This window comes from Eubalaena glacialis, chromosome 5, assembly GCF_028564815.1.
Source record: "Eubalaena glacialis isolate mEubGla1 chromosome 5, mEubGla1.1.hap2.+ XY, whole genome shotgun sequence".
NCBI lineage: Eukaryota > Metazoa > Chordata > Mammalia > Artiodactyla > Balaenidae > Eubalaena > Eubalaena glacialis.
The window spans coordinates 587,810-600,405 of record NC_083720.1 but is presented as its reverse complement, the minus strand read 5'-3'; the positions used below and the strand labels follow the sequence as shown (position 1 = coordinate 600,405).

Genomic DNA, 12,596 nt, shown 5'->3' with positions numbered 1-12,596 from the left:
GCGGCCTCATGGTTCCGACGCCCCTCGGGGGGACGGTCCAGATGCCCTGGCCACGGTGTGGACAGCACGGCTGCTCCATGCAGCTCTGTACGCGGGAAGAAGGCAGCTGTGTCCGCTGAACCCAGGGCCCCTGCTTCCCCGCCCGTTCCCAGCACTCGGATAGACGGACAGACGGACAGACGTCAGGCCGGACCATGGCCCCCACGTCCCACCCTGCCCTGAGGGCAGTGCACGCTGGCGGCCCTGGCCCAGCTCTCTTCCCAGCCGCTGGCTTTGGCACCCCCTCCGGGGAGACACCAGGGAAGGCCTGATGGGAAAGGAGAGAACTGGGGGGAGAGGGGGGTGGGCGGGAGGAAAAGACAAAGGAAGGGGTGCGGCGAGTGGCCGGCACCCGAGGGAGGAGTGACCTCAGCGCTGGAGCAGTGTCTGCTTGGCGTCAGAGCAGGCGGGCGGCCAGGCCAGCTCCAGCACTGAGGTCCCTTTCTCTCCCTCTCCCCCCCGCGTCCCATCTGCCGCTCGCTCTCCGGCGGCCGCGGTGGAGGACCTGGGGCCTCATTGGCCGGCTGGGTGCCGTCTGCAGCATAAATTGGAGCTCTGGGCTCTTGCTGGGACCTTCGGCTGCCCACAGCCTCCGGTTGCTCTTGCTGGGTGAGTACTGCGTGCACTGGCCCTGGCCCCGCAGCCGCGCTGGCCTCCTGGCGCTGCCCCCGCCCAGAAACCCGCAGCACCCCAAGAGGGGCAGCACCCCAAGAGGGAGGCCCATCTAGTCCGGGGCACGGCGACCCTCCTGGTTCCCGGGGTTCCCTCAGACGGCAGCGCCAGAGGTGTGTCCCTCGGGAAAGCTGCAGGGTGCTGAGCTGGCTGTGAGCTCCATGCCAGGTGTAACCGGCCAGGCACCCTGGGCTCCTGTAACCCAACCCAGTTTGGCTTTCCAGCCATGGGGTCAGGCCCAGCCGGAGCCTGGAGGGGGAACGTGGAGGGAGGTGCCCGGCGTCCTCGGGGGCCTGTAACCAGGGGCCGTGCGCAGGGCATCGGGGACCAGCGGTGCAGCATGTGGCCCCCCCTTCTTGTAGGTGATGGGAACCCTGAGATCGGCTGCCGCCTGGGGTGGAGCCCTCTGGGCCCTCCTCCTGGCCACACTTGGCTGCTCGGCCGGCCAGCCGCTGGGGGGAGAGCCCACGTGCACGGCCCAGCCCCTGGCCAAGTACAGCATCACCTTCACGGGCAAGTGGAGCCAGGCATCCTTCCCCAAGCAGTACCCGATGTTCCGCCCACCCGCGCAGTGGTCATCCCTGCTGGGTGAGTGCAGCCCCTGCCGTCCCGTGCCCGGCGGGCCTGGCGGTGACCCCCAGTGCTCGGGAGCGGACGGTCACCCGACCGTGGCCCCGCACTTCACAGTGTGGAGGGGACCTCACCCAATTCACTTCGGTGCAAGAGGTACTGGCTGAGTGCCTACTGTGTGCCAGCAGCAGTGTCCTGGGCTTCGGGGACGTGGCAGGGCAGGGTGGCCTGGGTCACGGGAAGGGCCGGCCGGTTGCCCGTCCTACCAGCGAGGCGCCGGGCAGTGTGAGGCACTGTGGGACATCCCGCCCGGCCCCACGAGGGGCGGGACGGCGTCCAGGCGTGGTGCTCACATGGGCGGGTGGTGCCCAGGGGCAGCACACAGCCCCGACTACAGCCTGTGGAGGAAGGGCCAGTATGTGAGCAATGGGCTGAGGGACTTCGCGGAGCGCGGCGAGGCCTGGGCGCTGATGCGGGAGATGGAAGCTGCCGGGGAGAAGCTGCAGAGCGTCCACGGCGTGTTCTCGGGCCCAGCCGTGCCCAGCGGCACCGGGCAGACGTCCGCGGAGTTTGAGGCCCACTCCAGGCACTCGCTCGTGAGTGGGGCGGCGTGGATGGTGGGCGGGCGGGCAGGAGCGGGGCGCGGGGGCTGCCGCTGAGCCCTCGGCCCCCAGGTGTCCTTCGTGGTCCGCATCGTCCCCAGCCCCGACTGGTTCGTGGGCGTCAACAGCCTGGACCTGTGTGACGGGGGCCGCTGGAGGGAGCAGGTGGCGGTGGACCTCCACCCTTACGATGCCGGGACCGACAGCGGCTTCACCTTCTCATCCCCCAAGTTCGCGACCGTCCCGCAGGACACGGTGACCGAGGTGAGGGGATGGCAGCTCTCTGGGCGGCGGCGCTCCCCGGGAGGGCAGCCGAGGCCTGGGGGCGGGGCTGGCCCTTCCTGACCCGTCTCCGGGCCGGGCCCCTCCTCCAGATCACGGCCTCCTCTCCCAGCCACCCCGCGAACTCCTTCTACTACCCGCGGCTTAAGTCCTTGCCTCCCATCGCTACGGTGACCCTGGCGCGGCTCCCGCAAAGCCCCAGGGCCTTCCCGCCCGCCCCGGGCCTGGGGGGCGGGGGCAACGAGGTCGCCGACAGCCTGCCAGGTGAGCCCAGCTCGCACCCCTCCGTAGCGCCCACGGCCACCCCCCACCCCCGCTTCACACGCGTGATCCTGGGTTGCAGGCGCTCGGGCTGGCGGGCAGCCGCGACATGCACCACTGGCTGCGTCGTAGCAGAAGCAGCACTTGGGTTTGGATGTCAGTCGGGGACTTGCTCAGACGTCACCTGGTCCCGAGCTCCCGCTCCAGCTCTTCCCTCTCACCCTTAGAATAACCCTCGAAAGTCAGTGCCCGCCCCAGAGGGAACGCCTGTGAAGTGACACCCACTGCCTTTACAGAGGCAACCCCGCCCCCGCGTGCGCCCCGCCCCCAGGGGCCATGGTCCAGGGCTGAGCCCTGCACCGCCGGCCCGCCCCACGCAGAGCACCCGTCGCCAGGCCACACAGCTGGGTTGGGTGGCCGCCTGGGGTGTGAGGACGGGTCAAACCGGGAGAGGCCGCTGGTGCTCAGAGGACGGGGCAGCGCCGTCGGGGCTGCGTGAACCCGCGTCTCTGAGCGACTTTAAAAGCAGGATGGGAGCATTTGGTTGGGGATGCTGGTTCTGAGAGATTTGGGATTTGGTTCATTCAACTCCAGACTGAAGAGTTAACTCTTGCCCAGCATTTTCAGCTGAAAGCCTTTCACACTTCTACAGCCCAGAAGTGAGTCGGAGAGGCCCCAGGCCCCGCCCGGTGTCCCCGCTGACCCCTGTGTGCCCTCCCGGCAGCGGGTCGGTGGGGGCGGCGCTGCCCGCGGGGGAGGGGCGAGCGGTGCGCCGGTGCCGGGCGAGCGAGGGGGCCGTCCCCCCAGTGTGGCCAGCTTTCCGAAGGGTCGGCGCCTGGAACAGCAGAGCAGGCGGTGGAGACCCTGCCGGTCTGTGCCCGCGTCAGAGAACGCTTCACGACAGGATCTCCGCTCTCCCCCCGCCCCACGCCCTCCCCCCCTCCCCCCCTCCCCCCCCACCCCGGAGAGCGGGGGTCCAGCCGGCATCGGGCTCTCAGGGCGGAAACCTTCACCCAGTCGCTCGGGGGTGGCTTTTCGGGGGTGTGCTTGGCGGCGGCGCCCTGGAGGCCGCTGGAAAGCGCGCTGATAAAATCAGGAGTTTCCTGGCCAAGTTCGGAGGCGGTCTCGGGCGAGGACCCCCTTCCTCTCCCGCAGCCCCGCCCCGCTCACCGTCCTCCTTGCGCCCCCAGCTCCGGAGACGCCGCTGGACTGCGAGGTGTCGCTGTGGTCGTCCTGGGGGCTGTGCGCAGGCCCGTGCGGGCAGCCCGGGGCCAAGAGCAGGACGCGCTACGTCCGTGCGCGGCCCGCCAACCACGGGGCGCCCTGCCCGGGGCTGGAGGAGGAGGCCCCGTGCGTCCCCGACAACTGCGTCTGACGCCGGGGCGTCCGAGCCCCCTGAGCCCCGCCGCCGGCGACCTCCGCGCAGAGACTGGCCCCCGGCCCGGCGGCCGCGCTGCACGAGAGCCACACCCAGGCCGTGAAATACCTCAGACCTGGTCGCCAGGCAGCCGCCCGGGGCCGCCGGGTCACCGGCGCGAGACCAACACCTGCCTCGTCGCGTTCCCATCCCAGCTCTTGAATAAAGATCAGCGTCTCCTGACACCCGGTGCTGTGGTCTGTGTGTCCTGGGCGGGCGCCGGGTGAAGGCGGGGCCGGCAGATGGGCCACCAGACTTCCCTGAGGAGCAGGTGTCACCCTGCGGGGAGGAGCCGGTGGACCACGGCACACACACACGCGGCACACACGCGGCACACACACACACACACGGCAACACACACACGGCACACACACGGCACACACACGGCACACACGGCACACACACACACGGCACACACACGGCACACACGACACACACACACACGGCACACACACGGCACACACGACACACACACACACGGCACACACGACACACACACACGGCACAGACGCGGCACACACGGCACAGACGCGGCACACACGGCACACACACGGCACACACACACGGCACACGCGGCACACACGCGGCACACACGGCACGCACGGCACGCACACGGCACACACGCGGCGCACGCGGCACACCCGCGGCACACACGGCACATGGGGTATTCAGAGGACCAGCAGTACCGCCCCCCCAGGCCTCTGACCATCGAGGCCCCTGACCTCGCAGGGGGGCCCTGAGGCCTCACTCTTGACCTGCCCTAACCCTTGTCTGAGGTCGGGGTTCACGACCTCATCCTGCTGGCGTGGATCCCGGCTGGTCCCTCAGGGGACTGCCTGCTCCCTTGACGCCCCCAGACCACTCTTTCTCCTGCTTGGCCTCCTTAGAATCAGACCCCACGGCCGCCCACCGCCCAGCGCCACGCCCTCTGCCTGCTCCTGCCGATTCTCGGACCCTTTCTCTCCCACGTGGAGACCCACTCGCCCACCCTCTCCATCCCCTTAGGGTCACCTCGTCCGCCTGAAGGTCGCTCTGGGCGGCCCTCCAGGCTCCCCACAGCCTCGGTCCTCCCTCAAGTCAGCACAGGTGACCCTCCGTGTCCCGTCCAAGCGGCTGGCTCAGGCCCGCCCCCCAGCTCCGCGCACCTGCCGTGGGGTCTCCATCACCAGTCTCCCCTCTGTGCCCCTCGTCCCTCTGCACCAGCAGACGTGCTCCTCCTTCCACCCGAGGACACGGTTCTCTCGTGCCCGCCCCCGCCGGGTTGAAGACACGCCTGGAAAGGGCTCTCGCGCTTCCCGCCAGCGCCTACCCCTCCTCGCAGCCGCCCCCCTCTCCCTGCTGTCCAGGGCCCTGTCTGCCCATCCCTGCACCTGGGGGCCCGTGACTTTGCTCCTGTTCCTTGCCCCGCATGTGCCCTTGACCCCCAGGCCCCCGCCCCATCCCCCCACTGGCCTCTGTCTCCTCTGATGGCGCCCCTCTCCTCTCTGACACCCCTCCCTACGAGCTCGACCTCGGACCCCCCCACCCATCCTCTCCACAACAGATTTCTATCCCCCACGGTCACCTTGACCCTTGACCTCAGGGAGGAAGGAGTGAAAACAGCCGCCCCCCGTCAGGGGTTGGAAGCCCAGCGGAAGCCCGGCTCGAGAGACGGCACGTGTGCTAGAAGGAGACTCGTGTGCCCGAGGTTCCCAGCAGACGTGCTCCGTGGACTTATGGGCACAGGGTCTTCGGGCACAGCACTCCCCAATGGGGGTGCCAGCCCGCACCCCACCAGGCGCCGCACCCGCATCCCGCATCCCTGGCTCCCTGCACGTCACTGGAGCGCCACCCGGGCCAGATTCCTGGGAGTCCAGGGGCACAGACGTTCCTGCCCCCGGGCAGCAGCTGCCCCGCAGGCACCCAGCAAGCGGCCCTGGGGTGCAGGGCAGGGGCGGGGTGACTTCGAGTGATTGAGAAGCTTGATTTGCTTCATCTATTTGGCAGGAGTCCTGACACTGAGCACCGGACAGAGGAGATGGCCTTGTTTTGCAGAGGGCGGCCACTGGCGAGCAGTGGTGCAGGAGCCAGACTCCACCCTGAGCAGCCCCTCTGACCTCTGAACCCTCTGCCTGGTGTCTGAGGCGCTCGCAGCGGCAGCCCCAGCATGGGAGCCAGTACACAGCCGGCCCTGCGAGAGCACAGCCTCCGGCACGGGGCTCTGCACAGAGGACACGATTCCCGAACGCACCCCGACGCTCGCCGGGGCGTGCGGTCTGAGACCACAGCAAAGGTCTGAAAACCCCAATTAGCATCCTGAGGCAGCAAGAAGAAATAAGCATAGGTGCTCCCTGCAGACCCCACTGTGGACTCCAGACTCAAAATCCCCACTTTGACATGAACTCAAATCAAACCCACCGAACACGGGGAAATGACACCCCTAAATTGGAGGAGACATCAAGCTCCAAAATCAGACCACAAAGCCATTGACATTGGGATGATCACGTATGAGATGCAGTGAAGTAGGTTGACTGTGTCATCCACACCTGAGCTCAAAACTCAAGTGTACCATTGAACCGAGCATGTAACACAATTACAGATTTAAACCTGAATCAACTGGCTAAACGCTCTGGTCAAATGAGAGACTGTAGGCTGGACTCACAAACCATGTGCCATTTACAGGACAGGGGACATCCTGTGGGAACACTGAAAGGCTGGGGAAAGATAGTGGGGGGCACCCTGGGACACCCATGTCCACCTCCCCCTCCTTCTGGAGCACAGGCTTGGGTGGGGCCTTGGGGGGAGGGGAGTGTCGTCTTCGGGGCCAGAACACCTACTGCCCATGTGGGAGCACAAGTCAACAGGGAGGTGCCTTTGCAGAAGCCTCCCGGGCCAGCGCCGGAGGACAGCACCCTGGAGCGTGCCCAGGACTTAGAGCGGACTCAGAAACAGGTTTGGTGTGTTCAGGAACGAGACGTGAAGGAAGCACGTGATGAAAGCAAACCTGTAAAGGAATCCTGCGTTAGGTGATGCTCAGGCTCTGAGGAAGAGGGGCTGGGGCGCTGCTGCTGCTGGTGCTGGTGATGTGGGTGTGGGGCTGGTGGTGCTGGTGGCGCTGGTGTTGGCGGTGGTGGTGGTGGCGCTGGTGTTGGCGGTGGTGCTGGTGGCGCTGGTGTTGGCGGTGGTGCTGGTGTTGGCGGTGGTGGTGTTGGTACTGGTGGTGGTGGTACTGGTGGTGGTGGCGGTGGTGATGGTGGTGGTGGTGTTGGTACTGGTGGTGGTGGTACTGGTGGTGGTGGCGGTGGTGATGGTGGTGGTGGTGTTGGTACTGGTGGTGGTGGCGGTGGTGGTGGTGGTGCTGGTGTTAGCGGTGGTGCTGGTGGCGCTGGTGTTAGCGGTGGCGGTGGTGGTGGCGGTGGTGGTGGTGGTGTTGGTACTGGTGGTACTGGTGGTGGTGGTACTGGTGGTGACGGCGGAGGTGACGTTGGTGGTGGTAGTGCTGGTGGTGATGCAGGTGGCGGTGCTGATGGTACAAGACGCTCTCTCAGGAAGGTGGCTGGGGACGCCCTCCTGACAAGCCCCTCCAAGCAGAGCTCTGAAGGAGGGAGGGAAAGCCTTGCAGAGATATGGCAATGAGTGTCCGGGCAGAGGAACAGCGAGAGGCAGAGGACACAGCCAGGGGGCCTGTGTGGCCGGCACGGATTGCGGGGGCAGCCCGGCGGGCGGCCGGGGCGGACGGGCTGTGAGCTTCTGCTCCTGGTGAGGTGAAGAGTGGATGGGACGTCACAGGGGGGCTTTGAGTAGAGAAATCACTCATCAGTGCATGTTATAAATGGTCGTCTGGTCATTTTGAGAGCAGAGTGTAGGGGGGCAAAGGCAGAAAAAGAGAGAGTTAGGGGCCACTGCACTAACCCAGAGAAGAGGGAGGTTTGGGCCACAAGGATATGGTGGAAGTGGTTGGAAGTTAATGAATTCCAGGCTGACTTTGATGTAAAGGCAATAACGGTACTCACAGACTGGAGGCTAACAGTACGTCCCCCGGTCGGCTACGTCGGCCCATCCTACCTCGGAGCATTAAGTTCAGGAAGGTCTTGGCCTGGCTGGGTCGGCCCGGGGATGGGGGGCACCAGTGCGGACAGGCTCCCTCCTGAGGCTCCTATGGGTTCTGCAGTGCATCACATGTCAAATAGATGAGGGACACTGGGCCAAGCAAAGTGATCCCAGCATCTATGCTAATGCCTGAAGGCCCCTCACATGGGCTAGAAATGCGTCTGCTGGGATTTCAGGGGGCTGCTGGCTGGGCCCCGTGGGTGGCCGGACACAGAGCCAGCCCACTGCAAAGGAGGCAGAAGTGGTCAGAATGTCCACTGCTGGAGAAGGAAGGGGAGATCATGAGAAAGCAGGCAGGTAACAGGGATGGGGTGAGCAGTTGGTGGCACTGGGGGGAGAAAGGCAGAGGGTAGGACATTGAGAAGTGACGGGAGGGGTCTTCCTGGCAGAGATGGTGGGCTGAAAACTCACACCTAACTCTATTCCCACCCAAACCCCACTGTTTAGATGGCATAACCCAGATGCCTGCCGTGGGTGCTAGGTCTGCTCATACACCCTGAGGAGACTTCTTCCACCACCACTGCACAGCTAGACCCCGCACTCTGGATGGAAACACCACTTGAGACACTGCCCTTTTCATAAGAGGTAGGAGAGAACTGTCACCTCCTCGTCCACTTCTACAAATAAGCAAACAAAAAACTGAACGGGGCCTGGAGCAAAGAGGAGCTGGGGTTAAGCCGCATTAAGTAAGCGCATGAGCGGCGGGGTGAGGGCTCCCTGAGGGCTGCGGCTGCGCTTAGGTCAGCGGCAGGATGTGGAAGACAAACAGTCCCCTGCACCAAGTTCAGCCCTCCAGGTCAGCAGCAGCCCCTTGAATAAGGGAAGAGCAGAAATTAATCTCTCTGTAGAAAGCTTTCCCAGCTCCCACCAATCAAAACCAAGCGGTGAGTACAACACAAAAATCACCAATTAAACGAGAAAACAAGCCACTAAAATTGAAGGTCAGCAGAAAAAGACCCAAGATCACAGATAATGAAATTGTCAGAAATAAAATATAGAACAATGACAACAAAAAATGACCAATTAACACGGGATAATTAGAAACAAACAGATAAATCTGGAAAGGAAAAACTGTGTGGAATGACAAGTCCTCAGTGGGTTGAAGAGCTGAGCTAGGCATAGCTGGAGAAAGAATTAGTGAACTGGAAGATATATCACCCAGAATGCAGCACATAGAGACAAAGAGATGGAAATATTCAAAAAGATATGGGATATAAAGTTATAAAATGTTTTAAGTTAAACACTCTGAAGGATATAATAGGGATAATAGAGAAGAGATAATATTTAAAGAAAAAACAGTACAAAAGTTACAGAACTGGCTAAAATAAAAAACACCTTTTAGACCATATGCTTTCGTATTTAAGAACCAGTGCTATTCTGTCCAACGGACACAGGAAACAAGAGACAGGGAAGATGGCAGAATAGGAGGCACCTGTGAGGTGAGACTCCATCTCCCACCCAGACAACAACTGCAGGGGCAGAACCCTCTGATGTAACCATCTGGGAACTCTGGAGTCTGCTGATGGCTTCCAGGGGAAGCCTTGGATGGTAAACTGCAGTTCATTTCAGTCAATTTCAGCTCTTAGCACCGTAGAAGCTACCCACCCCCCCTCCCCCAGCCAGGAGGCCTGAGGCCAGGAGGCCATGCACCTGTTTCTGGAGCAGCCTGCTCACAGCCTGCAGGAACTGGTGGGGCAAAAAAGACCCTGTACAGATATTGGGGGCCTCTGCTCTGATCACTGATTGCTGCTTCTGATCACAGAGGTGCAGATGAACAGGCCGGCGGCCATTGTTGTTGCACCTCCCCCATTATTGCAAGACCCTCCCCCTCGAGCTGAAGTGACTTCCAGAGGACTTAAAGGGTTGGCAACCTTCCCCACCCCTTCATTTTTTACTTTTTCTCCCTTTTGGGAACCAAACATTAAAGACAAGGACATTAAAAAACAACTGCAAATGCAGGGAAAATTATTGATAGAAACTGACCATGCACGCCCAGAAATGACCTGAGAAGACCTTAGGTTTACACCTTAGGCTGGTCCTCAGCACAGAGACAGCCTACAACTACGAACAACAACAATAACACCAAACAGCAAACTCTGGGGAAGGGGGAAAATCTTATTTCCAGAATTACCACATTATTAGATCCGACTGTCCAGTGTTCAACAAAAAAAAATAATCACAAGGCATACAAATAAATAGGAAAAGTATGGCCTACACAAAGGAAAAAAATAAATCAACAGAAACTGTTCCTGAAAAAAGATCTAATGGCAAACACACTGGACAAAGACTTTAAAACAACTGTCTTAAAGATGTTCAAAGAAGTAAAGGAAGATATGGAGAAAATCAAGAAAGCAATGTGTAAACAAAATGGAAATACCAATAAAGAGATGGAAAACCCATAAAGAAACCAAAAAGAAATTCTGGAGCTGAAAAGCATAATAACTGAAATTTAAAATCCACCAGAGGGATTCAAAGGCAGATTTTAGCAGGTAGAAGAATCAGTAAACTTAAAGCTAAGACAATGGAAATTATCAGGTTTGAAAAATAGAATGAAAAAGATGAAAGAAGAGTGAACAGAGCCTAAGGGATGTGCGGGACACCATCAAGCAGAGCAGTATACACACTTGGGAGTCCCAGAAGGAGAAGAAAAAGGAAAGGGCAGAGAGAATATCTGAACAAATAATGGCTGAAAACCTCTGAAATTTGATAAAAGACATCAATACAAAAATCCAAAAAGCTCAATGAATTCCAAGTAAAATGAACTCAAAGAGACCCCAACTAATACATATTATAATCAAAAGACAAAGAATCTTGAAAGCAGCAAGAGAAGCAACTGTCACATACAAGGGATCCTTAATAAGACTGTCATCGGACTTGCTCTCAGTGACTTTGGGGGCCAGAAGACCAATGTATTAAAAGCGCCAAAAGAAAAAAAAAAGCTATCAACCAAGAATCCAATATCTGGCAAAACTGTCCTTCAAAAGTGAGGGAGAAATTAAGATATTCCCAGAAAAACAAAAGCTGAGGGGGTTCATGACTACTAGACCTGCCCTGCAAGAAATATCCTTCAGGTGAAATGAAAGGACATCAAAGCTGTATGGAGAAAGAAAGATCCCAGTAAAGATAAATACATGAGCAATTATAAAAGCTAGTATCATTATAACAATGGTTTGCAACTGCAATTTCATTTCCTACATTATTTAAGAGACTAATACATTTAAAGAAAAAAATTATTAGTGTAAAATCTAGTAATACTATAACTTTGGTTTGTAACAACAAATCTTGTTTTCTACATAATAGAAATAAGAGACTAATGCATTTAAAATAATTATGAGTTTATGTTTTGGGGCATACAATGCATAAAAGTGTAATTTTGTGGGACTTCCCTGGCAGTCCAGTGGTTAAGACTCTGTGCTTCCACTGCAGGGGGCACAGGTTTGATCCCTGGTCAGGGAACTTAGATCCCGCATGCTGCATGGCATGGCCAAAAAAAATAATAATAAAAATAAAATTTCAAAATGTAATTTTGTGACATCAAAAACTGAAAGGGATGGGAAGAGTGCTGTAAAGGAGCAGAGTTTTTGTATGTTTTTGAAGTTAAGCTGGTATAAATTCAAATTAGAGTGTTATAACTTTAGGATTTAAATGTAATCCCTGTGATAACCACAAAGAAAATAGATATAAAATACACACAAAAAGAAATGAGAAAGGAATGTAAACATTCCTCCACAGAAAAATCAACTAATCACACAAAAAAGAGAGTAATGCAGGAAATCAGGGCCAAAAAAAGCCTCTAAGGCATATAGAAAACAAACAGAAAAATGACAGTAGTCCCTCACTATCAGTAATTACTTTACATTTAAATGAATTAATTTTTCTCATTGAAAGATGCAGATTGGCAGAATGGATAAAAACACATGATCCAACTTTATGCTGTCTGCAAGAGACCCACTTTAAATCCAAAGACACAAATAGAGTGAAACTGAAAGGATGGAAAAAGACATTCCTTGCAAAAGACATTCCTTCCTGATTTCCTGCATTACTGTCTTTTCTGTGTGTTTAGTTGATTTTTCTGTTGAGGAGTGTTTACATTCCTTTCTCATTTCTTTTTTTGTGTACTTTATATCTATCTTCTTTGTGGTTATCACAAGGATTACATTTAAATCCTAAAGAGAGCAGGGGTGGCTATACTAATATCATATAAAACAAATTTTAAATCAAAAATCGTTGTAAGAAACTAAGAAGGACATTATATATTAATACAATTTTCAATACAACAAGAAAATATAGGGACTTCCCTGGTGGTCCAGTGGTTAAGACTCTGTGCTTCCACTGCAGGGGGCGTGGGTTCGATCCCTGGTCAGGGAACTTAGATCCCGCATGCCACGTGGTGCAGCCAAAAAATCTTTTTTAAAAAAAAGAATAAAAAAAGGAAAATATAACAATTATAAACATTTACACACCTAATGACAGAATATCAAAATATATGAAGAAAAAACTGACAAAATTGAAGGGAGAAATAGACAGTTTTACAATAATAGTTGGAGACTTCAATACCCCACTCACAATAATGGACAGAACAACCAGACAGAAGAGAAGTAAGGAAACAGAGGACTTAACCAACACCATAAACCAACTAGATCTAACAGACATGCACAGAACAC

The 12,596-nt window shown here is 57.1% G+C and overlaps 1 protein-coding gene across 2 annotated transcripts; it reads left to right on the top strand.

Moving 5' to 3' along the window:
• Positions 1-440: 440 nt before the first annotated feature.
• Positions 441-4,021, top strand: SPON2 (spondin 2). Of its 2 annotated transcripts, none has more exons than XM_061191870.1 (6): positions 441-648; positions 1,074-1,299; positions 1,654-1,877; positions 2,115-2,147; positions 2,258-2,429; positions 3,617-4,021. In XM_061191870.1, the coding sequence occupies exons 2-6, from the start codon at positions 1,077-1,079 to the stop codon at positions 3,799-3,801; spliced, it is 837 nt and encodes a 278-aa protein (XP_061047853.1). In that variant the 5' UTR covers positions 441-648; positions 1,074-1,076; the 3' UTR covers positions 3,802-4,021. The 2 variants fall into 2 exon arrangements, with proteins under 2 accessions (XP_061047853.1, XP_061047852.1); XM_061191869.1 differs by having other exon boundaries at positions 1,956-2,147.
• Positions 4,022-12,596: the final 8,575 nt, after the last annotated feature.

Bases quoted from the DNA above. Each gene is read 5' to 3' on its own strand.
- SPON2 (XM_061191869.1), top strand. From the start codon at position 1,077: ATGGGAACCCTGAGATCGGCTGCCGCCTGGGGTGGAGCCCTCTGGGCC. The intron at 1,878-1,955 runs GTGAGTGGGGCG...CTCGGCCCCCAG, and splicing joins CCCACTCCAGGCACTCGCTC to GTGTCCTTCGTGGTCCGCAT. The intron at 2,430-3,616 runs GTGAGCCCAGCT...TTGCGCCCCCAG, and splicing joins GGTCGCCGACAGCCTGCCAG to CTCCGGAGACGCCGCTGGAC.